We start from the raw sequence: 27,994 nt of genomic DNA, 5'->3' as shown, positions 1-27,994 counted from the left end.
CGGGGCTGAGGCGGCGCCTTCGCCAGCGGCTGGCGCAGGAACGCGGGCCGCCGCGCCGTCGGCGACATCTTGCTCCGGAGAAAAGCGCGCGGTACCGCGGGCCGCTCCCGCTGCTGCGCCACACGCACGGAGGACGGGCCGGCGTAGCAGGAAGGAGGTAAGCCGCGGGCCGCCCCTCCCGGAAGGGCGCTCGGGGGACCCGGAGGCCACCGCGTACCCGAGCCCCCGCCCCCGCCCCTCCGCGGCCTCGCTCCTCCCGCCCATCCCGGCCGCCTTCCCACCGGGCCTGCAGCCTCGGGCGCCCCAGCTCCGGAGCGGCCCTCCGAGGGGACCCCGAGCCCCGCAGTGCGGGCTGCCACCGGGGAACCTCGCCCGGGCTCTCAGGACCCGGTCGCAAGGTGAGGCGGCTGGCGGCAGGGACCGCAAGGCCCTGCCCTTCCCCCGGCTGGCCACCGGCTCCCTCGCCCCGCCCCTCGCCCCGCCCCGTCCCGCCATAGCCCCGCCCATCGCCCCCGCTCACCCCTGTCATAGCCCCGCCCCTGCCATAGCCCCGCCTCGTCATAACCCCGCCCAGCCCCGCCCCGCCCTAGCCCCGCCCCCACCTGCCCCGCCGGGCGGGGCTCCGGGTTTAAACGTCGCGGCGGGCCGGGCGGCCGGAGGGGCGGGGCGGGTCTCTGTGTCGTGTCCGGTCCCGCAGGCGGCGGCGGCGCGGAACGGCGGGCACTCGGGCCGGCGGGCGAAACCATGTCCCCGGGCAGCGGGGCGAAGAGCGAGTACATGAAGCGCTACCGGGAGCCGCGCTGGGACGAGTACGCGCCGTGCTACCGCGAGCTGCTGCACTACCGCCTGGGCCGCCGGCTGCTCGAGCAGGCGCACGCGCCCTGGCTCTGGGACGACTGGGGCCCGGCCGGCGCCTCGGACGACTCGGCGTCGTCGGCGTCGTCGGGCGCCGGGAGCCCCGCGCCCCAGGGCGCCCCGGAGTCGCCGCCGCCGCCGCCGCCCGCGGACCCCGCGGCGCGCGAGGAGCCGACACGGCGGGCGCGCGGGCCCCCGGAGGAGCAGGCCGCGCAGGCCGCGTCTGAGCCAGGTACCGGGCCGGGGGCTGCTCGGGGGCCGGGGGCTGCGCCGCGCTGTCCTCTCGCCCTGTCCTCTCTCCTGCCGGCGGCGCTGGTCAAGGCCCGGGTCGGCCGGCCGCCGCCTCCCCGTTTATGTCCGTAATCTGGCGGCTCCGGGGTCAGCTGTGACACGGCCGAGGCGCCGTGGGCGCGGCCCGGGTCTCCACGCGGGGACGGAGGTGGCCTTGCTGGCCACCGACCACCGTTCGGCCCTCGGCGCCCACCGCTGTGTGCGCAGGGCGGCTTTCCTCCGGCTCTCGGGGTGACCCGGGGCGCCAGGGGCCACCGGGACAGGCTTTCGCCCGGAGAATGGGGCCGTTGTTTTCCGTGGACCCCCGGGCCTCGCCGCGCTGTCCCTACAGAGTGTTCAGCTTTCGTTTACGCAGACGGTTGCGTAACTCCGGGCCGGGGGAGGACGTCCCCGTGAGTGTCGCGGCCCCGCGGCCTCTTGCCCACCCTCGCATCCGAAGGCCCCGTCCTCGCGTCGCGCCGCCTGCGGGCGGAGCAGGACCTGGGAAGTGGCCCCGGGTGCTGGGCCGCCGCCGGGGCGGCCGGGCCCCACGCGTGGCTCCTGCCCACAGGGTCGCCGAGTGGGGTCCCCAGCACGCGAGGCGCGAGCATGGCCGCTGGTGCTAAGGGCCACCTCGGATACGGGGGAACAGTGTCTCCTTCCTTCCACCCCGGCCCGACACCATGGGGGAGTCACTCGATTTTAAAGAGGCTCTAATGAGAAAAGTGACTGACATTTATTGAGAGCTTATTACACACCCAGTTACTGATCTTAGAATGTGTGTTTTCTCCTTCGACGTGTGAGACAGTTCTAAGAGGCAGGACCATGGTTTTTGTTCGGCTTGTAGATGAAGACGTGGAAGCTCAGGGTAAATGACCAGAATCCCAGAGGCGGGGCGGGCGGACATTCCGCTGGAGCCAGGCCGCTTTGCCCTTGCCACACTGTTCCGCGTGGGTGTGGCTCCGTCCTCCTCCCCGTGGTCCCTGTGAGCTGCCACCGACTCCTGGCCGTCTCGCTCCCGTGGTCCCTGCCGGGACCCGGGATGTCAGCCGTGGGCGGGTAGGGGGCACCCCGTCCCCTTTACCCTGTGGGCACTGACCTGCCGTGGAGTTGGGCGACACACACTATCAGACTGGATGGGCTTTCTCGGCCACTCTCCCCTTTCGTTGTTTGCGAGGACCGGTCTGTGTGTGCGCGCGCACGCGTGCGTGTGTCTGCGTGTCCACGTGTGCGTGTGTCCGTGTGTGCGCGTGTGCGTGTCCACGTGTCCGTGTGTCCGTGTGTGCGCGTGTCAGTAGTTTTCAGACCGCACTGTGGTGTTGGCGAGGCCTGCGTTTGCCTGAGTTTGCCTGAGTTCGTGACTGGTGTGCTCTCCTTAGGGACACTACCCTGTCTGGTGGCTAAGGTCAGTGAAGCCCCGTCTGGTGGCTAAGGTCAGTGAAGCCCCGTCTGGTGGCTAAGGTCAGTGAAGCCTTGTCCGCGCGTCTCCGGTTTAGGCATCCTGCTTCCAGCCCTCCGGGTGGCAGCCGGTGGATGCCTGTCCGGGGACTGGGGTACCCTCGTTTCTAAGTGGGCGGTTACATGTGCTAGAACCATGTGCACTCCTGAGAGTGTGCAGAACAGAAACATGTAGTTCTTGTTTCTGCCGAAGCTGCCACACGCGCACGCACACGCACAGACGCACGCGCGCGCGCACACACGCGCCCTGCGTTGTTTGCCACAGTCCCTCCTCTGTCTTCACGACACAACCAGCGCATCGGGGTCACTGCCGCTCGCCGCCTTAGGACGTCCCTCCCAAGGCCTCTCACCTACTCGCTGTGTCCTGCTGGCTGCTGCCCAGCTGTGTCTTGGGAGGCCCCTCGGCCACCTCTCCAGGGGCTCCCTGCTTCTCCCTTGGGTGGGAGGCTCTGTGCGGTGGCTTTCACAGCATCATCTTTCTTGGTTTGCCACCTCCTGGTGGCGCTCGCCTTCCAGTAGCTTCCTGAGAAAGGCTGTCTGAAAGCTGAGTTTTCTGAGAACCTGCCTGAGGGAAGATGGCGGGCCTGCCGGGTTTGACGTCATTGTCTCTGGGGACCCGGAGGTGATGCTGGACTGTGCTGTAGCCTCTGGGGTTGCTGTCACCGCCCAGCATCTGATTCTTGATGCTTTGCAGATAGCATGTCCCCCCTTGGGAAACCGGGCTCCTCTCTTTGGCCTTTGAGCTCTGAAATTTCTCCCGGCTCTGGGTCTGTTTCCCTCCGCTGTGCTCGGTGGGTCCTTGTGGTCAAACTGACGTTTTGTAATTCTGGGAAGTTTTCTTGAATTTTTCTTTCTTTTCCCATGTTCCTTTCTTTCTGGACTTCTTAGTTGGATGTTAGACTTTGTGAATTTATTCTCTAATCCCCACCCCAGTTCCCATCTGTGTTTTCCTTCTGTTTTTCTGGGCGATATTCTAAACTTTATCTTCCAACTCTTCTATGACACTTTTCGTTCGCGGGCTTATTTTCGTTGAATTTCAGAGCTCTTGAATTGTGTTCTGATCTTCCTCCTTCCTCCCCTCCCCCATCCTTCCCTTTCTCTTTTCTTCTCTTAAAAAAAAAAATAGAATTTAGTTCCTGATTCGTGCAGATGGCATCCTGTCTTGCCGAGGATATTACTAGAAGTTTCTGTCCATTTTATTCTCCCCGCGTGTTTCTCCAGCACAGACTGTTTCCCCTCCTGCCCGCTTCTGTTTCTTTTTGCTTGCAATCCCGTATTTCGTTTTGGAAAATTTTCTCAAATGTCTATCGATTCTCCCTTAAGAGATGGTACTGGCAAACTGGGAAGTCCCCTGCGGGCTGTGGGGTAGGCGTGCTTTTGAAGAGATTGCTTTTTTTTTTTTTGCCAGGTTTTTAAAAAATAGCATCCTGTTCTTGGATTCCTTCCCTCCCCCGCAATAAAGCTATAAATGTCCCCGAGAGCTCTCCCCTGCTCCTGGCCTAGTTTTTTGCTGGATGTCTGTCTCTCTTGCTGGAGGCGCTCATGCGCTTGCTCTCAGCCCATCTGCTGCTACTTACGCGTGAGGCTTGGAGAGCTTTGAGGGGCGCTGTCCGTGGAGCGCGGTTGACTGTGACCGGGTGAGGACCGCTGTCTTCCGGTTGGCTTCTCTGACAGCGCTCCCTGCCTGGGACGGCGCTCGCCTGGCTGTCCCCATGCCGGGAGCAGCATCGGGGAGGGCGGGAGGGACGTGCTCCTTGCCTTGTAACCTGTTTCCAGGAAGCTGTCACCCCCTGCACCCTTCTCCAGAGTAACCCACATGCTCCCAGGATGGGAGGGACGATCACCTGCCACATGGACCAGAGGAAAGACTGCAAAACAGAATCACCCTGAACCTCCAGCACTTGAGTCTTATCGCTCATGGCTTCTGGGGGCAGAGCGTGGCCGGGCGCAGGGTGTGCCTTGTCTCTGTTCCATGCTGTCCGTGGCCTCAGCGGGAAGCTCTGGATACTAGGATGCCCAGGACACCTTCGGGTGCCTGGCCTTTCCGGTGACAGGCCGGCCGGCCCCCGAGGCTGGGCGTCCCTGGGAGAGCTGTGTGCTGGAGGGCGGCTCCTCCTGACTTAGCGCAGGGAGGCACCACGCCCCCCGCACCCCACTCCGCGCTCGCAAAGCGTGCTGAGCTCAAGGGGAAGAGGCAGCCACCCAGCTCTCGACCAGCCTGCTTGCTGTCACACTGTCAGGGGAGCCTGCGGGCTGTGGCACCCGTGACGCTGGGGCTTTGGCAGAGGCGATCCGCTGCACTGGCCTTCCGGGGAGTCGGGGGCCCCTGACTCCGGCTTTCTGGGGTTCGTCCTCGTCCTGTGGGCCCCGCTCTGGCAGGGGGTAGGAGTCACATCCCACGCGGCTCTGCGGGGCCACTGCTGCCCCATCAGCCACTCCCAATCCTCCAAAATCCGATGGATACTTTTGTCTGGTGTCGTCGCCTCCCTTGCTCCTTGTCCGGTGGCCTTATACCGTTTCCCCGGCACTTAGTAGGGGCGCGGGAAGGAGGGGCGTGTGGTCTGCACATTCAGCCCGCACCCCCTCGCTTTTTATTTTCATTTCCCCTCGATCGGTGTCCCAGAGGCCTGTGAACTCTTCTAGGCTCTGGGTTTTCTTTGTGCGTGGCGTGCTGTCGTGTCGGCGCCGGCTGCTGGTGACCCTGGGAGTGGGGGACATCCGGGATCCCGTCCCCAACAGCCCCGCTCAGCTCCTGCAGACCCAGCCGCGGCTTTGACGGAGTCAGTCTGGCTCGCGTTCGCTCTCCTTTCTGTTATGTGGCGTCGTTAATTCGTGATCGTTTTCCCCTTACTCTCATTTTTGGTGAGTTAATTTTCTAGTTTTTTAAGATGGAGGCTTATTATTGATTTTTCCCCTTGCCTTTCTTTTTTGATATACTGATTTTAAGGCTATGAATTTCCTTCTGATTACCGCTTTAGCTGCACTGCGCAAGTTGTGTTATATAGAATTTTTATTCACATAAGCACATTTTGTAATTTTCATTGATTTTTAAAATACAAAAAAATTACTAAATTGAACATTTATGTATAATACACAAATTAGGAAACATTCATCTTTAAGAAACAAACTAAATACCAAAAAGCTCCTATAAACATTGTGTTTAGGAAACTTTAGAAACATTTCAAATAAGATCGGGATTAAGACTGGAGAGGCCTCCAGCACCGCTACGCTTTTCTTATTTAAAAAAATTGTGGTAAAACATACACAACACAGTTTTCCTATTTCAGTCATTTTTAAGTGTACAGCTCTGTGGTGCTGAGTACGTTCACGCCGTCGTGTGCATGTGGTTTGTTTTTGACCCACGCATTATTTAGAAATGTTTTTAAATTTCAGAACTGGAGATTTTTCAGTTATTTTGTTGCTGTCTCTATCATGATTACACTGTAGTTAGAAGACATTCTACGTGACTTCAGTTTTATATATATTAAGATTGCTTTATGGCTTTGGATATGTACGTTCTTATAAATGGTCCACGTATGCTCGGCGACGTTGTGTATTCTGCAGTTGTCAGGTGCAGTGTCCTGTGTGTATACGTCAACATGTATCTGTTAGGCCAGGTGTGTTAATTCCGCAGCTTTAGTGAAACTTTCTGTGCCAGTGGACACGCTCCCTGTTCACACCGTCCCCACACAGGAGCCACCAGCCACTGTTGCTTACTGAGGACTTGAACTCTGACTAGTGCAACCGAGGAACTGGATTTTTGCTTTTATTTCATTTAAACTTATATTCGATGGCCACATGTGGTTAGTAGCTTTTGTAGTGGGCAGCACAGTCCTGAACAGAGACTGAATTTGTCTCTGTCTCAGTGACCTCCCAGTTGCCGAGAGAGGCGGTAACATGACAGCGACACTGGGTTTGTCCGGAAATGTCTTGAAACTTCACCCTTTGGAATAGGTTTTGAAACAGACACACGCACTTGTCTCGAAGCGGGCACTGTTTCGGGAGTTTATAAAGGTTCGTGGTGAGTTCTGTCTCCCTGTCCTCCTCCTCTCTCGTCTCCTGCTGACGCACATGTTTTGGGGCTTGTCTTCTTTCTCGAAGCACGGAGGGCCAGACGGTTTTGTAATCTGTAAGTGACAATTCCGTCATCTCAGGTCTGCTGCCCCCGCTGGCCCTTCCCATTGTCTTCTGTCCTGTATACCTGGTCACCTCGCGGCACACTCAAAATTGTGTCTGAGAGGTTTTTGTAGGAATAATTTGAGGCCTACAGTCTCCAGAGAGATTTTAGTTTCTTGTGTCGGGCGCCTGTGGATATTCAGTTTTTAATGTCACTCTTTCCAGTCACCCGTGGTGGGACGGTTGGCCCAGTGGCCCACGGGCGCCAGAACTGGGACTCTCCATTCCGTTCAGTCTGACCCCAGGCTCCGCTCTGTCACCCGCGGGCCAGCCCGGCAGCCCGCGCCGCGCCCCGGCGCTGGCCCTGCCCGCCTCCCTGCGGGGCCTGGCACGGTTCGTCCCGGGTTCTCTCCTCTGACGCTCTTTCCGCGGCGCCTGCCCCGGTTCGTCATCCGCTCTTCTCCCTGGTCTGTTGCGGGCCTTGGGCTGCGTCCTCCGCCCGCTCAGGGAGTAAGGAGTCCCGGGGGTCGGACTCCGCACCTGCGTCGCCGCACCCCTGAGCCTGATCCGCCTGCTCGCTCCCCACCTTCTCCCGAGCCCCTGAGGACGCCCCGCTTTTGCCGGCAGCTGTTTCAGGAGCATCGCCCCCTCCCCCTCCCCCGATCCCCACCCCTGACCCCGCCCCCGCCAGGCTCCTGTCCCTCACCCTGCGCGGGCCTGTCACAGGGTCGCGTCTGTGTCCGCAGGGCGCGCGGCGTGGCTGCTGCGCGTGCGCTGGCCGGTCCCTCGCCGCGTGCCGCCGGGCGGGCCGCTCGCGGAGGCCTTGTCGCTCCGCACCCTCGGGGTCACCGCCCGCCGGTCAGGCGGCGTGTCGCCCACGATGCCCGGGGGACTCTGAGCGTCTGCCAGGCTTGGCGAGCAGCCTTTTGGCCCTTTCTGCCGTCCACCCTGCCATCACCCACGGTGACCCCGTGGACTCTGCCCAGCTTTGTGATGGAAGCCGTCCTTCGCGCGGCAGCTGGAGGCCTGTCCCTAAAGTGCGGAGAACCTGCCAACCCCCAGCTTGGACTGCTTCCTCGAGCCTTGGTCCCAGGCTAAGGGGAGCTGCCCAGCTCGGCGTGGGGTGTCTCCCTGCCCGCTGCCTGCTCCGCGCCTTGGACCCCAGCAGGTGCGCTTGTCCTGCGAACTCCTCCTGTTCCCTCGCTGTCCAGGCCTCTGAAGGCCGCCCCTGCCCCTGGCGTCCTCCCGGTCCTCTGGCTTGCCCCCGGGGGCCTTGAAGCTGTCCCTGCGCTCCTTCCTGGAGGCCCTGGGGCGACCGGAGGGCGCGGGGCGGAGGGACTGGTCCGCTTGAAGTCCCCTCCCACCGTTTCAGCTCCAGCCACCCCTGTCGTCGTGGCCCCTGGCGCCCCCCCCATCCAGGGAGGAGCGGGTGGGCGGGGCCGACGCGCCGCTCGGGCAGATGTTTGAGCGACCAGTGGCACTAGGTTCTCAGGGTGGCGGAAGGCGGGCGTCCCGCACCGCGGCTCTGGAGGTGCCTGGCGGTGCGGGTGTCAGGCCGGGGGTGGGACTGCCGTCTCTTCCTGTGCGCTTAGCGGTAAGTGGCGGAGACGAGCGACAGCTGGTCCGTCGAGGCCCCGCAGGCGCCCGGAGGAGGCGAGGAGGCATCCGGGAGCGGCACCTGGAGCTCCGTTCCCCAGCATCTGATGGGGGGAGGGTGGTCCCTAAGACCCAACAGGGTCTGGGTGCTGAGGAGTGCTCTGAATGTGTGTTTAGGCTGCTATGAAAACGGCTCCCAAAGGGCGTAAACACAATAATATAACTTTTACCAAAAATAAAGGGTTTCTAAGAAATAATGGATGGCACGATTGTACAAGGTAATTAGGACAGCAGTGTGTTGGAATGTGTCCTTGGTACCCGGTGTTCACTCGGCCGGCAGCCCCACTCCTGCTGGGGTTCCCAGCTCTAAGGACAGAACTTAGGGCAGTGGGAGTGGGGAGTGGGGACTGGGCCCGAGTCCTGTAGCCACTTCTGTCGCAGGTGGAGGGGAGGCCCTTGGAGCAGGGGCTCCCATCTAGCTCTTCAAACTGGGGTGCACGACTGTGCACCGAGCCAGTGAGCACACCCTGCTGTGACTGGGGGCCTTTCAAGTTCAGGTCACCAGCTAGCTCTACGAGTAGCACGTCCTATAATTGTGGGACATCGAGAAGGGATGGCTTTCATCCGGGCATTCGGGTAACTGAGAAACCAACCTCGTGCACCTGCTGATGAGCACAAACCCAGGTCTTCCCTGAGGCTGGGCGTCGGGACGACTGGACTTCTGGGTACAGTGGACAAAGCCAGCGGCCACCATGTGCCTTTGATGTGTACTTGAGATGCTTAATCTTAGAATGTGAGTGACAGTAGTTGCTTTTGAATGAGCTTAGTTCAGTGTTGCTGTGTTGGTTGTTGATTTAAAGATGGGTTACACTGTTTCAAAATTATTATACTAACTTGTTTCCGCATTTCTGCTTTAAGTGAAACTTGTGAATTGAACCTAAGTGAAAGTGTTACTGATTTAATTAGGTGTTGTGTATTTTTCAACTCAAATACTTAAAGTTACTCTATGTAAGCCTGATTTTAAAGCACTTTGATCTTGTTGTGTCTCTTTTTTCGAAAGCATCACCAGTGAAAGATGGCAAAGAAAACCCTGAGCAGCAGCAGCAGGTCGGGACGAAAGAGACCAACGATTTACCCAGCGGCTGCGAGCCTGGACCCCGGCCCAGCGCCTCGTCTGCTGGAGGAGCCAGGAGGGCTGTCAGGAGCCCGCAAAGATCGTCCAGCAAAATCAGGCAGAAGAAGCATCCATTTGCTCTGTATGGCTGGGGGGAAAGACAGACGGACACGGGGAGCCAAAAGACTCACAATGTCTGCGCGTCCGCCCCGGTGCATGAGGTGAGTCTGCGTGCAGCCCCCCTGCCCCTGGGAGGGGGGGCTCGGGCTGCGTCCCTGTCGCCGGGTGGCACACCCTGTGGTCACTGGGAGGTCTCGGGGGCTGGTACAGGGGTTGAGGGAAACCAGGAGTGGGCATCTGATCAGCCAGCAGGGGGAGCCCAGAAGTGGGCCGCAGGATGGGCAGGTCCCTGAAGGGGTTCAAAGCACTGAGCTGGGTGAGCAAGCGGCCAGAGTCGGGGTCCTCGCGTCCCGGGGTCCCTGGGGCCGGCGGCAGCCGTCTGGGTTTGCCGCTGGCTCCTCGAGAGTCTCCAGTTCCCCCGCTTTGATAACTGGCATTTCCTCGACTCCTGTTACCGGTTTGTCCGCCCAACCGCTTTCCCTGTCGCTCTTGTCGTCTGCCCTGCACGCCCCTTCGCTCCTGGAGGAAGTTTGAATGACCGATTCTGCTCAGACCAGCCTCAGCCTTTTCCTCCCAGGGCTGAGCTTCCCTGTGACTCAGTCCCGGCTCATCCCTGTTCCCCGTCCTGAGAACGTGCCACGCGGGGTCCTCACGTGTAGAGACACAAAGCAGCTACATGTGTTCGCGCTGATACTATTACATCAGCCTGAGAGGCAGAAAGCGCAGGCTGTGGATTCTGATTACACACTGATCACATTTTTACTGAGCAGATGGTGTCATTCAGAGGGATATTTGAGACCGCGGAGCCGTGCTTTAACCCAGGGCCTCGGGCTGTCCCACGGGATTGAGTTTCCCAGGCTCATCTGTCGTGTGAAATGTCTCAGGTGGCAGAACCCCTTGGGAATTTTTTAGTATTTTGCTGTTAAGCATTTGACGCCCTTTAGCGGAAATTTTAGCCATGCTTGATGCTAAGCGGGTCCCGTCACCCCCCGAGCCAGTTTCCGGAGGCTCATGTGGATTAGACACTCGCCATTGGTGGTGGGCGGTCAGCGCGGCGGCCGCTCTGTCGCTCGGTGTCTGCGTCACCGACAGTGGGTCAGCCACAGACCCGGGCATGGCTTTCTCCGCAGAGCCGACGGCGGGGAGCTTGGGCCCGATCCGCCGGGCTCCCGGTGACCCGGGGCGGCCTCACTGCAAATATCCTTGAGAGTCGCCCAGAAGCCACGCCAGCTTTTGTGCCTTTGTCTTTGAACCCGCCCTAGATTCACGCGTCAGCGCTGCGCGCCCAGAGCAGGAGACAGGCCGAGAAGCGGCGGCTGGCGGCCCGGAGGCAGCGGGCGCACTCGGCGGACGCGGGGCGGGGCAGGGGGGCCGGGCCGCCCTCCGCGGAGAGCCCCTGGGTGACCGAGTACATGAGGTGCTACTCGGCTCGCGCCTAGGGGGCGCCGCGGCCTCCTGAGAAGTGTCGCCGCAGGAAGACAGCAGGACGCGACGGGGACGTCAAAGACCAGCGTCGGTTTACAGAACCAGGGCGTTTCCACAAGATCGTCCTGTTTTACTGAATGCTGGTCGCGCTGCTCGGCAGTAGGTCGAAGCCACAGACGTTTGGTCATTTGTGAAGACGATGCCCCAGGTCTTCGGTGTTCTTCTGAGGGTTTGTTTGAAGCACCCTTCTGTTCTAAGATGTCGTCACCAGATGCCTTTAAGCGGCCGCCGATGCTCGACACTCAGCATCTTTCCACTTGTCCAGGCCCGTTTCGTCCCGTCCTGGGTCACGTCTCAGGTTCCGTAGCGGTGAGGTCATGTCACAGCCCACAGCACGAGGCTCGTTTTCCTCCTGATGGTTCTGTGAGAGGTTCTCAGGCCCACGGAGAGCGACACGGACACCGAGTGACACCGACGACGCCCAGCCCCTGCACGGCGAGGCGAGGCCTTGGTCGTTTCTGAAAAGCTAAACCCACTTGTGTTCCACGGCTCGCGATGCTTCGGACACGCCGAGGCTGGACGGGGGCCGTCTCCGCTCCCGGTCGCCCCCAGGCGGCCCCGGTCACCAGTCAGCGTCCGGCTGTAGCTGGGGGGGTCCCCAACGCACTGTTCACAGGGGCGATCTGTCTTCTGAGTCACTCGTTTTTTATTGCGAGATGTTTTTAGAACACAAAGCGAGGGGTCGGCCCCGCGCTGCTGGCCCACGTCTGCCCACTGTGGCCTCTGCCTCTTGCGTCTAAGCTGGCAGTGACTTCACAGCTTACCTGACATTTCACTTCATAAAACCGAGATCGTCTTGCTCACGGGTACGAGGGACGAATGTTGCCACGCACGTTAGGGATGTAAGCCACCCCGACTTCCTCCGCTGTCTCCCCCCAGAGCTCCCGAGGCCGTGACCTTGGGCGCACCCAGACTTCAGACTAGCGTACGTGGCTGCCCGGCTCGGGCTTATTCAGAACCAGGTGTGAGCGGTGGCTGTGCACAGATGCCAGCGCTCCGACGAGGTGCCCTCCGGTGACAGGATCTGGGGACAGGATCAACGGCTGAGAAGCGGGCTCCCCCCGGGAGGCAGGAAGGGCGAGCACCGGACTGGAGAGAAAGAGGACAAAGGGGGCTGCACGGCCATCTCTCCTGGCTGACGGCGGGGACCATTACCCCGTTTGGGGTCGATGTGAGGCTGAGCGTTTCCTCGGCGTTTTTACTCTGGGTCTTTGAAGTATCACGGTCAGTTTTTAGAACACGAGCACGTTTTATTCCACATAAAATCTTCACATAGCGTCATCTACGACTGAAGCTTTGAAAACTCAGCGAAGAACTGTGAGCTTTAAAAAAAGACTTTAAATGTTTCGCGTCTCGAGGCGAAGCGCTTTAGGAGAGGGCCGTCCTAGTCGGCGGGTGCATAGTGACAGGAGGTCCTGTACGCTGTCCAAAGCAACCTCGGCCGTGACCCTGGTGACTTTTGCTGGCACTGTTTTTAAAGTCCTTAAACATTGCACATACCTTAAGGGTTACATTATTGCAGCAGGTGGACAGTGTAGCCACCTGTGAAAGCTGTCCCTTCAGCCACGCCTGCTGGTCAGCGGGCCACCCAGCTGAACGGCCGCCTTGCACCGGACGACCTGAGGAAGGGGCCTGGGGTTGCTCGGGCCACACGCAGACAGGCGCCTCTGAAACCTGCTCCCTCTGGGCTCCGAACAGGCCCAGCTCCCCTTGAAAACATGTCCCTGAGCACTCCAGACACAGCCCTGGAAAAGCCCGGAACGCGATCTCGGCCATTTACCCCTTACACAGAGGACAGATGAAGGTGTGTAAAGTGCTTGTGGTGTGCATGAACAATAAATCTGCGTGAACGCGCTGAGTCCCTGTCCTGTGTCCCGTCGTTGGTGGGCGAGGGTTTCTTTCTCTTCAGCGGTGACTGTTACCTTTCGAGCCTATGAAATGAAGTTGTAATGATTCGATGGTCTCGCCCTTCCCTTCTCCCTCCAGAAACTGGATGTTTGTGATCGTGTCGCCATCCATTTTTTTTTTTATGGTGACATTGGTTAACGAAATCCTTAACTAACGATAAGGCATGTATATATTTACACTGTGCGTTCACCTCCCATAGTGAGATTTCTTCCTGTCACCACATATGCATCCTCGTTCTCGGGACAACTCGCAAGACAGCGAGATAGTTTAAAACGGCCTTTCGTGCCGCAGAGGTGGAAACGACTTGAGAAGCCAGTGATATTTAGAATAGAGAATAAAATCGTGGCTACATAAGACTCTTTACATTTTTGGGTTTTAAGCTCTTAAGACAACGTGTCGTGAATGTGGTTCTGTTGTTTTTCTGAAAAGCAGTGACAGAGCATTGAGTGCCATTCGCGCCGCTGGCGTGGCGTGACCGACAAGTGCACAGGAATCAATTCTCCCTTTTCCACCCCAAAAGACCGCTGCCACTTGGCACCAGCCGGCACCTCCGCTTGTATGTAGCCCGCCCCCCGTGAACTTTCTAGGCACATATGAATGTTGTGCTCACCACATAGCGGGCACACGCTTATGCCACTTCGTATGGATTAGCTTTGTCACCTGTGTGCTAGGTCACGCGAACTCAGCTGACGCACTTGCACTATTTGAGTGACCGGAAATCGTTACATCCCAAACACAAAACTGTGCGGTTTGCAGGTTCACGAAACCTTCGGTGTGTTTTCCTCCCCGTTTAAGTCGATGATGCGGGTCCGGGCACAGGTGGCCTTTCTGCGTGGCATTTCACAGCCCTCGCCGTTTACGATGTTCTAAGGTATCATTGGCAAAGAGGGAGACGGGCGAAGCGGGTCTTAGAAGTAAACGCTTTTCTCGTCGACTGCTTCAGTAAAATGTCGCGTGGTGGACAATTTTTACATTTCACTGGACTAGATTTAAAAAACGGTGCTGATTTATAAAGCTTGATTCTGTATGGGTTCGGTACCCAACTGCTAACGCCTGACTCATCAAAATGTGAGCTGGAGATTTCAAAACGTTTGCCTTTGAGATGGGTTTCCAGACAGCGGGATGAGCAGGGGCGGGGCGGGGGGTTCCTTTGGCTTACCATGGAGCCGCAGAGGCCTGAGCCTCTGGTGGGGGCTGGGGGGACTCGGGGAGTGGGGACTCGGAGGTGGGGTGACTGGGACTGGGGGGACCCGTGGCACCTGTAAATGGGAGCGTCCACGGCGAGGTCTGCGGGGCCTGTAGTTGTGCTGCCACTGACTCCAGTGGCGAAACTGGGTCCTCTGCAGGGCGTCCCCGGGAGCCGCCCTTTGTCCTTGGACCCCTCGGCTTCGCCAGCTGCTGGGCGCAGGGGAGCTGAAGCAGGGTCTCACACGGTGCCCTGCGAGGCTGGGAGCTCCCACCTGGTGGGCACAGTGTGGCCTGGGGGGGAGGGGACGCAGCCATGACAGCCGTCGTCCCCCTTCTGTGCTCAGTCTTGGGCCTTTGTCCCACTGCTGTTGGCTTCTGAGCCCTGTCCCAGACCTGCCTTCTTTCTGGGTAGCTGTCCTACTGTTGATCTTTGCTGGGGGCAGAGGCTGGGGTCTGTTATGTCTCCATCTTGATGAGTGACCTGAAACAGGGCTCCAGGAACTGTGAGAGTCCCTCCTAGAAAGGAGGGTTTAGCAGGGTCACATGGCCACCTTGTGAGAATTTTGCAAACAAGGATCTTGCGGTGGCTGGGCTAGATCCACAGGCCCCTTAGGGAGACCTGGCGATGCGACCGACTGGTCCTCTGTCCTTCCCACAGCACTGGAGCCCTGCGGGCCAGGCTCTGGGCCCACAGAAGGCAGCCCTGTCCTGGGGAGGTCTTCACCCAACAGGGACACGAGCTTAGGCAGGAAGGATGGGGCAGAGCCTGGCATCGAGTGGACGGGGGTTGGAGAAGCTTCCAGCACAGACGTGAGGAAGGGGGTGCAAAGGCAGAGAGGCCACGAGGAAGCCGGGGGCCAGGGGCACGCACGGACGGAGCAGCACTGTCCCCAGGGGCACGCACAGCGCGAGGGTGTGTGCCTGCATTTCCGGCCAGTGACCAGTATGACCAGTATGACGGCCTCTCCGGAAGAGGGAATGGCGTGGCGGCTTGCCCTGAGTGGATGATGGGGGCTCAAGGGCTCCCACCCAACGCGGAAATTAGCTCCTTACTCTCCGCCGTCAGTAGGTCCCTAAATATTTAGAGAACGTGATTATTTCCACGGCAATTTGGAATGTAAAATACTCAGACATTTAGCGTTTGTTTCCTTAATGCTAGTTTCCTTTAAAATGAAATGTACACGTGATGTCAGGAGTTTGAGGAAGGAGCTCGGAGCGCAGGGCCCTTCGCGGTCGGTCCCCACAGCGGCCAGGGTGGCGTCGCCGCAGGAGAGGGCATGTCGCGATGACCGCGCCCCTCGGCGAGCTCGCGCTCCAGACGCAGGCGCTGGAGTGGGGTGCGTTCTCCATCACGGGACAAGGACACCGGACGATGTCCATTAAGTGTGCCTCGTGTCATGACAGCGGCAGGGGTGACACTGCCACATGTGACAACCGGACAGCAAGGGCACCAACCACACGGTGGCCACATGGCTGTGGGTGGCAGGCTGCCTGCCCTGGGGTCCCTGCTGGAAGCATGACTGTCCCCTGGGCTGAGGGATGGCAGCTGGCACCACCGGCCACAGGCTGGGGCATCACCCCGATTGGACTGTACACAGCACGTGCATTTCGCTTTTCAACACGTGCCAGGAAACCAACTTGGTACAACCACCAGATACGAAAGCAACCATTTTGGCTTCGTGACAGTATCTTTAAGAAGTTCCCAATGGTCCGATGCCTATGCAAATTAAAAATACATACTGTCGGAGATGCATCTTGAACTACTTTTGGGTGAAATGACAGATGCCTTGGATGTTCCCAAATTTAGAGCATAAAAAGCCGGGGCAAAGGGAAATAAACGAGCTTGGCACGATGCAGGCTGGGGAAGCGGCCGGTGCTACCGTCTGCACACGCGCGTCTGAAAACCTCCAGAGAGAAAAAACAAAACATAAAGGCCACTTCAGAAGAAACACACGGGCTCCCTGATGGCGTGACTTTGCAGCCGCGAGCGTGTCCCCGACCTCGGCGTGGCGGCCGACAGCCCTGCAGCGCACGCCTGCCTGGGACCGGCGCGTTCTGGAGGCTGCACTGGCAGCCGATGGAGCTCCAGGGGCCGTGGGGACCTCGGATTCACGCCCAGATGGCCGGAGGCGCAGGTGACAGCCTGGACCTACGGCTGGCATCCGACGTGTGTGCTGGGACGGCGGACCAAGCCCCCAGCCTGTGTGTGGGGTCCGGCCCTGTCGCCTGGAGTGTCACAGCTGAACCGCAGGACACCCCGCTGTCTGAAGAGCCGGGACCGGCTAGTGGTGCACACGGGGCACTGACCGACCTCGCCCCGTCACGTCTCCTAACGGCCTTGAGTAAGAGCCATCACACTCTGGGCCTCCAGCAACTTTTATTGGTCAAAGAACGTGGAATTTATACGCAGTACTTATGGTTGCATTAACAGGCTCATTTATAAACCGACTTAACATTTGTCTTATTTAGAGATTCTTCTTTTTGAATACACTGGAGTGGCGGAGTGGACATGCCCCTAGCCCATGCAGAAAGCTGTCCCCGCGTGAGCAGCCTGCAAAACCGTCGCAGATGAGACACCGAGCGACACACCCTTCCAGCAACGTCCAGGGAACAGCCGAGTCTGAGAATCTGCCTCATATTCTAACGTCTCAAATAAAACACTCGAGGCTTTTTAAAAGCAAATTAAAGTAACTAAAGCGGACACAGACTGATGTTTCTCTCGAGTTACTCCTCAGGGTTTGTGCCCCTTGTGCTCTGTTGAGGAAAATAAAGAGCCAAGAACGGGCAGTTTCGGACTGACGGGCAGTGACGTTGACCCCCAGGCGCCGCTGGGCACAGTGGAAGCACACGTACGGGCGAGGTGGGCAATGCTTTTACACTTTCAGCCTTAAATAAGGCTGTATTTCAATCTTAAAGCAAAGTTCAATTTACATATTTTTTGGATTGACATTTTAAAACATCGGAACAAGTCTTTGCAATACAGTAGATGTTACAGTTCGATCGACCTCCCGTGAATTAAAAACATGTTGACTTGATAACCGTGCTGAGGCATTGCGTATCCTGCAGAAGCTGCACAGAAATGTCCTGGTGGCGTCCATTCTCCGTCAGCGCGATTCAGCGGGTTCTTGAAAACGCACAGAAGCAGTAACGGGCGCACGAGGAGGCAGCGATGCTGCGTTGGTGACTCCCAGGAAGAGCACAGTGGCCCACACGGCGTCTCCTGCCGCGGCCACACGTCGCCTGGGAAGCCTGGCTGAAGGTCCTGGGGCCCCCAGCGCTGACCACGGCAGGCGCTCAGGCCACACCTCCTGAGCAGATTCGGACGAAGATGCTTTACCGTCAACAGCGTGCCGGGCAGTGTAACGTTCATAGGAAACCTCCAGTTTTAATTTCATTTTGGTACGTAACGACCGACCTGGTATTTCACATGGGTCACGTAAACAGCCCGTGGATGGTGCTGACCGGAAGTGCACGAGACTGCACTGGCCGTCAGGGCCTGCCCTCAAATCTCAGGTCACAGGTACGACCAACGTGCCACATAACCGACGTGATGATGAGCACACCGCACGGCAGCCTTAGTTCGTGCGATTAAAAAAACAAAACGTGAGACTCATGTAGCGTGACACTATCTTACACGTCAGAGACCATGCTAGCGACGTGCCGGGCCGCAGCATGTACGATGCCCAGCCACGGTTTACGCCACAGGTGAAGGGAGACTATGGAAGAGAACTTGCACACGTGTGTGCAGCCAGTGGTCCCGTGAACTTGCACACGTGTGCGCAGCCAGCGGCCCCGTGAGCCTGCACACGTGTGCGCAGCCAGCGGCCCGGCCTGGTGTGCTGAGCCGCCTCCGCCAGCTGGCCTAACACTGCAGGTCACTTTTCTTCTGCTTCTGCATGAAGCAGCCAAGGGTGGTGGCAAAAAAACTGCTTCGAGCTCCAACAATCGTGTCCCAAATACCATGGTACAAACACCTAAAAAACACGAAGAACAGTTTAGAAACGTGCCTCACCACAGATGGACAGACACGCGTGGCTTGCAGTCCCCCGGGAATCAGCGACCCCTGGAACGTGAACCCAGGCTGCCTTACGCCCATGGGGCACCGTGGCAAACGGGAAAAAAGAGGAAGCTTTCAAGAGTTAAAGCCTTCATTTGCAGGTTTTATAAATGAATCTTCCCTCCGAGCGACAGGCACGTCCGTATTCTGCCTCCGCTGAACTCTAGTGATGTTTCTGCAGCTCCTGACATGACCACGTGATTCTTCCTCTGCAGCCTGTTCACGTGGCGGACGACATTAACTGACCGGAGCCGAGCCGGCCCTGCACGCCCGGGATCAACCCCACCTGTCTCTCCCTGTGGGATTTGCTTCGCTACTGTGTGTCTGAGGATTTGCGCATCTGTGTTCACGAGAGATGCTGGTCTGTACTTTTCCCGTAATGACTTTGGTTTTGGAATTACAGGGTTGCTGGCTTCATGGAATGAGTTAGGAAGCTTCCATCTGCTTCCGCCCTGTGAAAGAGATTGTAGAAAACTGGTGCGTTTTCTTCCTTAAATGTTTAGTAGAATTCACCAGTGAACCCATCCAGGCCTGGTGTTTTTGGAAGGTTATTAATTATGGGTTCGATTTCTTTAATAGATATAGGTCTATTCAAATCGTCTATTTCTTCCTGTATCGGTTTTGACGGATTGTGTCTCTCAAGGGATCACTGTGTTTCCTCGAGGTTATTAAACTGCTGGGCTCACGGCTGTTCCTTTCCCACCCTTTCGACGCCCACGGCCCCTTCACTTCTGGTGGTCACAACGCGTCCTTTTTCCCCGTGGTTGGCCCGGCTGGAGGCTTATGATTTTACTGGTCTTTTCAAAGAGCCAGCTTTGGATCTGCTGATTTTCCTCTGCTGATTTCATGGTCTTATTTTCATTCGTTTCTGCTCTAATTCATAGTTATTATTTTTCCCTTCTGCCGATGTTGGATGACTCGCTCTGTCCTAGTTTCCATGGCACAGTTGGGGGCTGTCCCTAGACCTCTCCTCTTTCCTGATGTGTTCGGTGCTCCAGATTTGCCCCTACGTACCGCACTCACTGCACTGCCCGCCCCCCAACTTCGATAAGTTACATTTTGATTTTCATTTGGTTCAAATATTTTTAAATTTCTCGAGATTTCTTTTTGACCCATGGGTAATTTAGAAGTGGCTGTGTGACCTCCGAGCGTGTGGGGACTTCCCAGCCATCTTTCTGTTACGGCTTCTAGTTTAATCCACTGTGGTCGGAGCGCAGACGTCATGTGTATGGTCTGTGTTTTTTAATTTGTTTAGGGGTGTTTTACACGCAGCGCGTGGTCTATCCGGGTGAATGGTCCCTGTGAGCTTGAGAAGAATGTGTGTTCCGCCCTTGGGAACATCTACCTGTTAACATGCAGCCACCTCTCGGTTTCCTGACATGGCGGCAAACGCGGTTACCGCCTCTGCAGCAGCGTGTGCGGGACGGAGCTCAGGGTGGGGGCGGCGAGGCTGCGCGGGGGGGCCCTACCTGCGTGCGCCCCGGCTGCTCTAACAGCCACAGTCCTGCGCGCTGGGGGCCTGGGCCCGACGTGGGGACCGCAGCTGCCTCAAGGCCGCATCTCCGTACTGGATGCCTGAGCCCATCCTCTCGGGGTCCAGCTCACCTGGGGAACAAGCACATCTTCAAAAAAGGTTTTATGTTTCCGTGATCCCCCCCAAAATACGTCAAGTGAAAAGGAAGAGCAGAACATTGTGTATTTATGCCACCGTTTTGAATAAAGAGGACAAAACACATACATATAGGTTTGCTTACACGGGCATAACATACCTCGGGAAGAATACGTGAAAACGGACCAGGGGTCCCAGATGGCTAGGGGACCATAGAGGGGTGGGGCAGAGGGCGAGGGACCTCACCAGTGTTCTCTTCTGTACTTTTCGGATTTGGAATTATGTGGATGTGTTATGTATACAAAGGTAAGTTAATTTAAGATGAAACTGCGAAGGGTACCGCCTTCTACTTATCAGGCCCGTAAAAACCCCCGGGCGCGGTGCTCCGCCCGTGGGCGGGGCTTCCGACGGCTCCGAGCCCCACCTGGGTTCTTTGCCCGCAATTCCAATTCTGGGCATTTATCTCACACGCGCTCACACTCGTGAAGTGGCACATAAAAGGTTACCGACTGCGGCATAATCCGTGCCAGCAAAATACTGCGACAGCCCAAATGCCCAAGGAAGGCTGGATACATCAATTAAGGTCACGCACACGAGTGACCACACACGCGCGTCACACACGCGGTGCGGGCAGTCACGTGCCTCGGCACAGTGTGTGTGTGGACGTCTCCACACGCTGATGCGTAAGCGCAAAGCGGGGTGCGGCAGAATCCGGCTTCCGGGTAAAAACACGGGGAGGAAGGAATGCTTTTTGCACCGTGTGAACGAACTGCCTACGTGGAAAGTTGAAATTCAGAACGGCTGCACAGGTCTAACTTACAACCATTGTTTTTTCACTTGGACGTAATTATGATTCCGACGATCTCAGAGGAAATGGCCCTCGAAAGCGTCGCGAGCCCATTTGCGAGCGCGGCACCCGTGGCCGAAACACCCACGTGGCGAGCAATGCCAGCGGCACGTCCGCGAGCTTGACGACACCCAGCCGGTCCTGACGGGGACGACGCCACCGAGAACTCAGAATGACGGGCTTTGTGCCAAGTTTCGTAAAATCTTGTTTTCTTGTTCAAAATCAAAAACCGCAGAAGGATGCAGCGGCCTTTTGCTGTCGGGACCCTGACTGCCCAGAACCGCTTTCTCTGTCCCCTCCCTCGTCCCTCCCTCCACCTCTGCCTCCTCCCCTCTCGGTATTTCCCCCGCGCAGATCTCTCCGTCACCGAACCTCCTCCTCCACGCTGGCCTCGGCGCCCTCCGGTCCCAGCCCCACACCCCAACACGGGCCCTTCTCCGATCCCGACTGCCATCCGTCCTCTACCTCCTCGGTTCCTGACAGAGCTGACGCCCCCTGCCCCCCGCAGTGGCCCACTCCAGCTCGGCTCTTAGCCTAGAGGCTTCTCGGCTGCGCTGCACAGCGGACGGTCCTCCGCCTGGACCTCGGTGCCGGACGCCCACTCTCCCGGGTCTCTGCGGCTCCCACGGCCTCCCGTGAGACGGAGGGGCCCTCCCGCTGCTCGGCCCTCGGCCGCCAGGGTTTTGCTCACGGTCACCGCTCTGCTCACTCTCGGCTTCGACCAGAAGCTCTTCTAGAGCTTCCGCTAGACCCTGTGCCGATGGCTCCCGACGCGCTGTCCGCCCAGGCGCCCGCAGAGCTCGCCGGACACGCCGTGTGCCACGCGGGATCAGCCCGGCTCCCCGGAAGCGCCCTGTGCTCCGGCTTCCCGGGGTCTCTCCGCCGGGCCGCCCCGGGGGGACATCAGTGAGCTGGCGCCTCTCCTTCCTGACACCCCCGCAAACCGCCCTGCCCCAGTCAGCTTGTGGCGCTCTGCCGGGGTATCTCCCGGCTCCATCCGCGCCGCCTCGACGCCCGCACCCCCAAAGCTCCAAGCGACTGCTCGCTCGCCTCCCCCTCCGATTTCTCGGACGCCTTCACTGGCAGCCCGGCCTCCAGCCCTGCTCTCCCGTCAGTCGGTCCCCGCCTGTCGCCGCACACTGCCCGCCCCCGCCACAGCGGTCCTCGATCGCAGAGGAACAGCACAACCACCTCACGAGGGCATCGAGGCGGGCTGGCCCCGGGCCATCGGCGGGAGCCGGGACCCTAACTTTCACGCTCTGGTGACTCCAGGTACAGCCAGGGTCGGGACCCAGAAACTCACAAGACAAAGCTCCAGGGCCTCGAGGACGGCCCTGGCCTCGGCGTCTCTCCCTCCATGCCCCGCCGCAGCCTCCGCTCCGGCGCCTTCCACCGCCTGCCTCTCAACTCACGCCGTCCCCTCTGCGGGACTGCCACCGTCCTCGCCCTTGGCCGGTCCCTCCCTCGTATGTGGACGGACAGAACTCAGCCACCACCTGCCTTGGAAGCCCTCGCCGACACGAACTCCACGCCCCGGCTGAGCGGGCTCCCCGCCCTGGGGGACCCTGACCCGTAGCGACCACACTGCAGTGCGGTCATCAAGGACGGCCCCTGAGGAAGCCAGGAGGGTGACGAGGAGCAGAGGGGCAGGTGTCTGCACAGATGGACTGGGCTGTGAGCGTCCGCACGCAGTTTTGGTAACGCCGAGATAAACGTCAGCGCTGATAAGTGACAGAGGCGGAGGCTTCTGTCAGCTGCCCAAACTGGGCTTATTTTCAATGTATTTTTCCCGAGGCAACAAAGACACGATACCGTGACAGACCACCACGGAGGCACGTTCCGTGAGCTTCACAGAGCCACGTCTGCGAGTGCCACGGTCACGTGATGTACCCGAGCCCCAACGCCGCATGGCCGGTCCCCCGCCAGGACACCCGGCCCGGCCCAGCAGAGCTGGCAGTGGCTGAGACCGTGGGCACAGGTGGCCGTTGTCGGCTGGCGGGTCAGAGGGGGCAACGCTGTGACCAGCCACCCCGGAAACACTGAAAAGCGACAGCACTGAGCAGACGGGGCCCGCCGAGCGCGTCCGCCGCCGGCGCCTGTACCTGACTCGATCTTGTTGAGGATCTTCCTCGCGCACTGCACGAAGGCGTCCTCCACGCTCTCCCCCGTCAGCGCGCTGGTTTCCAGAAACATCAGCTCTGAAAGCGACAGCAGACACGGCAAAGCCGTGTTGACAGCCACCGCCTGACTGGGGACCGCCCTCCCGGGGAGCACAGCCAGTCAGTTGGTGAGAACGTAATTTGGCAGCTCTAGACTCCACCTGAGGATCGACATTAGGATATTTTAATTCTCGACTGGTTCTAGATATTGAAGTAACTTAAGACATCTGATGCCTGGGGTCTGTTACGTAAGCGGCCACCGACTGCGTGCTGACCTCACGTTGCCACACGGCGTTCAGAGTTTCAAAGGCAGCTGTAACCAAGTGACTCCACTGTCAGTGAGACCAAGCCACGAAGCCCGGTATTTCTTCTGCTGCTTCTCTTTCTGTTTAGATGTCATATTTCACCATCTTAGCTTCAAATTAATTTAAGATGACATCATCTGATTAGCACCTTTAAAGACTGTTATTATCGATTTCACCCTACATTAAGTCCTGAAAGACTCAAAGATCCTCGACTAGGAAGTCGTTAGAGAATATTAATGCATTTGCTCGCATCATGACAGTAACTTTCGCGGGCAGAATGCAGTACCGCGAAAATACGCGAAATCAGCCTCGCTTTACAGTCAACAGCTGGATGTTCCCCGAACACTTTGGTCCTGAAACCCCAGTAGCCGTTTAAATGGGAAGCAGTGAAGTCGCCCCGAGTCAGCGTTTGAAAAGCGGTAACAGGTAAAGGTCACTTGCCGTTTTCTTGAGCAAACCTGGAGGCTTCTAAGAAAGTCACCTCGCGATCGGCGTCCAGGTCCTTCTTGTTCCCGCACAGGATGACCACGATGCTCTGGCTGGCGAGCATTCTGGCATCTGTCAACCAATTAGTAAGCGCATTGTAGGTTTCTCGGCTGCGTGACACAGAATTGTGAAAATGGTACATGTATTTTATAAAACCAGCAACTCTTCGCGCGCGCTCACACGTCGCACACGGCTCCTGAACACGTGCGGTGCAGCCACGCGCTCACACCAAGCACGCGGCACACCCTCCGCCGCCTCCCGGAGAGCGAGGGCGAGGCATTCTGTTGTTCTGTTCGCCCAATCAGGGCGCACAAGGAAACCGGTTCCTTTACGCATCCCGCAGATGTTCCCTGCGCGTCAGCGTGACGCTCTGGGGAGACCTGGCGGCTGACTGTCGCCACTCAGCAAACCCGCGTCAGATGCTGGTACTTTGCCGCAGAGGCATATGTCGGACGGATTCCGTGTGAGGACTCTGTGACACAGACTGTCATTGCCCCCTTTTCTGTAAGAAACCTGGGGCCCAGAGAAGCCAGTGGCAGAGCTGGGATGCGACTGCGTCTCAGAGTGACTTTGCGGCCCCCGGGTACCCAAGGAGCAGCTTTCTGCCCTGGCACGTGGCTGCCCGCCCCAGTGAGCTGGGCCCGGGGCGGCCCAACCGTGCCAGAGCACCTCGCTGCAGCACGGGGCGCATGTCACAGCTGCAGACGACACGGTCCCCTGGGACAAGCTGCCCCCGAAAGGGCCCAGGGGACGTGGACAGTGCTGCGGACACCGAGGCCACCACCGAAGGGATTTCCATGAGGGCGGTAAAGTTCTAGAATCTGCACTGTCCAGCGCAGTAGCCGCTGGCCACCCGTGGTTCCAGAGCAGTGAGTGTGGGGCGCATGGGGCCTGAACTCTGACCCTGGCGGTGACGTGTGGGGGCGACACGGCTCCTTGCGATGGCTGAACACCAGCGCCTGTTTCTCGACAGGACACTGCTCGTGACCAGGACTGGGACTCAGTGCTGGGCCACCTGAGCCCAGGCAGGGCCCTCCGCCTCTGTCCATGTCGGTCACTTCTCACCGCTGACCGCATGCGAGGTTTCACTCTGTGACCTGAGGGAGGGTCCTGGAACCCGGTTACGACACACAGGGCCGCTATCTACGGGGACTCTGACAGACATCCCCTGACCTGGCCAGTCACTGGGAAGTGAGTCCAAAGCTGCCAAGACCCAGACGGAGGGGCCGGTCGCCCGCTCCGCGCGGGGCATTACCTGGTGATGTCGTAGACCAGCAGGGCCCCCGCCGCGCCTCTGTAGTAGCTCCTCGTCACGGACCTGGGAGAGTGACACGCGTTCAGGGCCACACTGACATGCCCCAGCGCCCGCACCCGCACGGGACCTGCCATGCTGTGCGGCCGACCTTCAGAGAGGGGACTCCTGGCCGCTAACGTACAGTCACGAGGGGCCATTCTGTCTGACCCCACGTCACAGAAAGGACAGGAGCAGGGACTTTACACTGGGAACTCACGGGGCTCCCGGGAAGGGGGCCGCCCCAAAGCCTGCTTCTCCTGGGGTCCCCGATGCCCATCGTGCGCCCTGATGCCCCCTTCTCCCCGGGCCTCGGTGGGCCCCTCGTCACCTCCCTCGCCTTGCGTCTGGGACCCTCGGCAGCACAGAACGTGCTGGGGCAGCACGCACCTGACCAGGTCCTCCGGCCTCCCCCTGCGACCACCCGTGTCACTTCGTCTGTCCCCACGTCACCGCGGCGGCCTGAGCTGCCACGGGCACTGCGTCTGGACCCAGGGCGCCTCTCGGTCCTCGCCCCCCTCACTCTCTTGCCCGGCTCCCTCCCGTCTCACCGGCCGCTGCTCGGCCCCCAGGCCAGGTCACTGCCGCCTGAACTGGAGTCCCCAGGGCTGGTGCCCTGTTCTCCCCTGGTAATGCTCTTGACTCAAAGGTGATCTGCGGCTCTGACGGCTTCTGGGGGATCCACTCGTTGCCCAACATGTCCCCGTGGCTGCCGAATGAGCACGTCACCTAACAGGACAGAGCTCTGGCTCCTGCCCGCCAGGTCCATCCCTGGGCAGGTGTGGGGGACGTCCCCGCCGACCACAGCACCAGAAATCCGTTTGTCCTGGACTCATTCCTTGCTGTCCGCACGCTGGGCCCTTGGCCAGGCCCCATTCTTGTCACCACGCCTCACCTTCACCAGCACCGCCGTCATCCAAAGCGCCAGTCTCTGCCGGGCTCTCTGTACTAGCCTGTGGCCGGCGTCCCGACCACCGTGCGTGTCCCCGCTGCCACTGTGTCCTTCAGGCCTTTCTCTGTGAGGCCTCCTAGCTCGCCATGCTCGGTTGGACGCCAAGGTCGCTGGCAGGGTCTTCGGTTCCATTGGCCGTGGCCCTGCACGGAGGCCTGCACTGGCGCCCCTGTGACTGAGGTGGCCCGGTGACTGAGGTGGCCCTGTGGAGGTGCTGGGATGGCAGTGTCCCTGGCACTCACTTCCGCATGCTTGGCTCGAGCGTCACTTCCACGTGGCCCTTCGTGACCTGCACCACTTACAACCAAAGTGGAACAGGGGCGCTCTGCCCCCCAGCTTCTGTGAGTCGCCCCGTGAGCTACTAAGCCCGGGGGAGGGGTCTGCAGGGAGAAGTGACGGTGGCCTGGGCCCCCCGGCGACTGGGGTTTCGGGTCGGGGCAGTCGTGTGGGGCTGAGCCCTCGAGCTCTGGGGTCCGACGCTCACCCTGGCAGTTTCGGCACCGGACTGAACTGCCAGACACAGTTTGGGGAAAACGCCACTCATCCGCTGTCACAGAATAGGAGCCATAGGGACGAGCGGTGCCCACCCTCGGGGACAGCCATGGGACAAGGAACAAACAGGACGCTATGACTTCAGTGTTTTGAAAAGGAAGCTATTTTCAAATTTACTTCTTCACTCTTGGACGCCAGGGGCAGACTGTATGATCGGCAGGCGTGGGGTGAGGACCGGGCTGTCACCCCTTCCCGCCCCCCGGGGCGGCACTGTAGTCAGGGTGGGGGGACCCCGTATCAGGAGGCAACGCTTCTGCTTGGGCCTCAGCAGCATGTCGCTTCCAGAGAAAGGGCGTCTAAGAGTTCTCGCGGTGAACCCCACTGACACCCACTTCCTGAGGGTTTATTTTAAAATCTACTTTGCACTCTACTCTGGCATCTGGCTTCTTAAACAAGTTACTCGAGTATATGAATTTAAGCATCTAAGAATATTTTTTTGAAACATTGTTTTCAAAAGTTATTTAAACCAAACACCTGCAAAGCTTTGAGTAAAACGCTGCTGAGGGCTGGACGCGACCGGCCCTGCCCGCTGCACCTGCGACCTCCCCCGGCCCCGACTGTCGCCGAGGCCGGACACCGCCGGGTAGACGCCGCCCGCTCTGGAGAAGCGGGTACACGCACACTGGACCCCCGGCCTCCTCGGGCTTTCGCTCGTTCTGGCTTCCATGTTCTACGGAATGAGCATGGGTCCGAGGCACAGCCTCAGAGCTGAGCGCCCTCTGTCGACACAGAACCTTTAGCCCACTCGAGGTGGCGTCACTGCAGGGTGACACCTGGTGACGCTTCCTGTTGCTTCCTGGGGTGAGGGGTCCCATTGGGTGGCCTCCAGCTCCCTCTTCCGGGGTTTGCCTGCCGTGTTGGTGAGGTCTGGCCTCCAGAAGCCTCTAAGGACTGTGATCACTCACCCCTTCCCGCAAATCTGGGGGTGTGTGACTTTGTCACGTGTGGTTGGCAGTTTGGTTGAGTTCAGAATCGAAGGGACAGGGACGTGCACGCCGGGCCTCACCGTCTCTGGCTCGCACGCAGCTGCCGGCCAAACTCAGGGCGCGTCCTTAGGGCTCCCCGCTCTATGTCTCAGCGCTCTGGAAGGCCACTGCCCAACATGTCACTGTGACTGCTCTTTTTAAAATAGTTTGGTCCTCGTCCCGCCTTCTGCACACGTGCGCCGGTACAGGAACAGCGACACCCCCGCCCCCCAGAGCCGGTCGCTCCCCCTCCTCCCGGGGTCACCCCCCACCCGGCCACAGCCAGGCCAGCCCTGACCCCAGCCCCGCCCGCACAGCACTCAAGACGGCGCCGTTCCTTCCCGTCCTCAATGGTTTTCCTGAAATCTCTTAACCACACTAGGCGCTCCCCACCCCCTTCCTAAGTGACCCCTATTTCAGTCATGTCACGGTCCTCATGGTGCGTCTGGGGAGAAGGCGTGGAAGTGTGGACCAAATCCACCACGTCTGGTCAGCACTTCCAGAAACACTGTCATGGCTAGAAATGGCTGCGATATTTCTGAAGCAACAATTAGCGAACGTGTGAACACGTAATACCTGACTTTAACACACACACCTGACGTGTGAACACACACCCCTGACTTTAACACACACACCCTGGACGTGTGAACACACACACACC

General features: G+C 59.1%; 2 protein-coding genes across 3 annotated transcripts in view; one reads left to right on the top strand and one right to left on the bottom strand.

Moving 5' to 3' along the window:
- The first annotated feature begins 22 nt into the window (after positions 1 to 22).
- On the top strand, positions 23 to 12,122 carry CCSAP (centriole, cilia and spindle associated protein). Of its 2 annotated transcripts, XM_039880661.1 has the most exons (4): positions 23 to 157; positions 698 to 1,087; positions 9,356 to 9,630; positions 10,792 to 12,122. In XM_039880661.1, exons 2-4 carry the CDS (start codon positions 745 to 747, stop codon positions 10,966 to 10,968), a joined length of 795 nt encoding a protein of 264 aa, XP_039736595.1. In that variant the 5' UTR covers positions 23 to 157; positions 698 to 744; the 3' UTR covers positions 10,969 to 12,122. The 2 variants fall into 2 exon arrangements, with proteins under 2 accessions (XP_039736595.1, XP_039736594.1); XM_039880660.1 differs by lacking the exon at positions 23 to 157 and having other exon boundaries at positions 638 to 1,087.
- Positions 12,123 to 16,467: 4,345 nt separating this feature from the next.
- The window catches only part of LOC120617082 (ras-related protein Rab-4A), a gene marked incomplete at its 5' end in the record, with an annotated part of 13,214 nt that continues 1,687 nt past the window's right edge, over positions 16,468 to 27,994 (bottom strand). The window contains 5 exons of the mRNA XM_039880662.1: positions 16,468 to 18,084; positions 19,637 to 19,772; positions 22,726 to 22,821; positions 23,529 to 23,683; positions 24,829 to 24,891. Coding sequence (XP_039736596.1) covers positions 19,657 to 19,772; positions 22,726 to 22,821; positions 23,529 to 23,683; positions 24,829 to 24,891 — 430 coding nt within the window. The remainder of the gene's footprint in view (positions 18,085 to 19,636; positions 19,773 to 22,725; positions 22,822 to 23,528; positions 23,684 to 24,828; positions 24,892 to 27,994) is intronic.

This window comes from Pteropus medius, unplaced genomic scaffold, assembly GCF_902729225.1.
Source record: "Pteropus medius unplaced genomic scaffold, Ma_sr-lr_union100, whole genome shotgun sequence".
Classification (NCBI taxonomy): Eukaryota; Metazoa; Chordata; class Mammalia; order Chiroptera; family Pteropodidae; genus Pteropus; species Pteropus medius.
The sequence above is the reverse complement of the archived record's forward strand: the minus strand, read 5'-3'. Positions and strand labels throughout refer to the sequence as shown.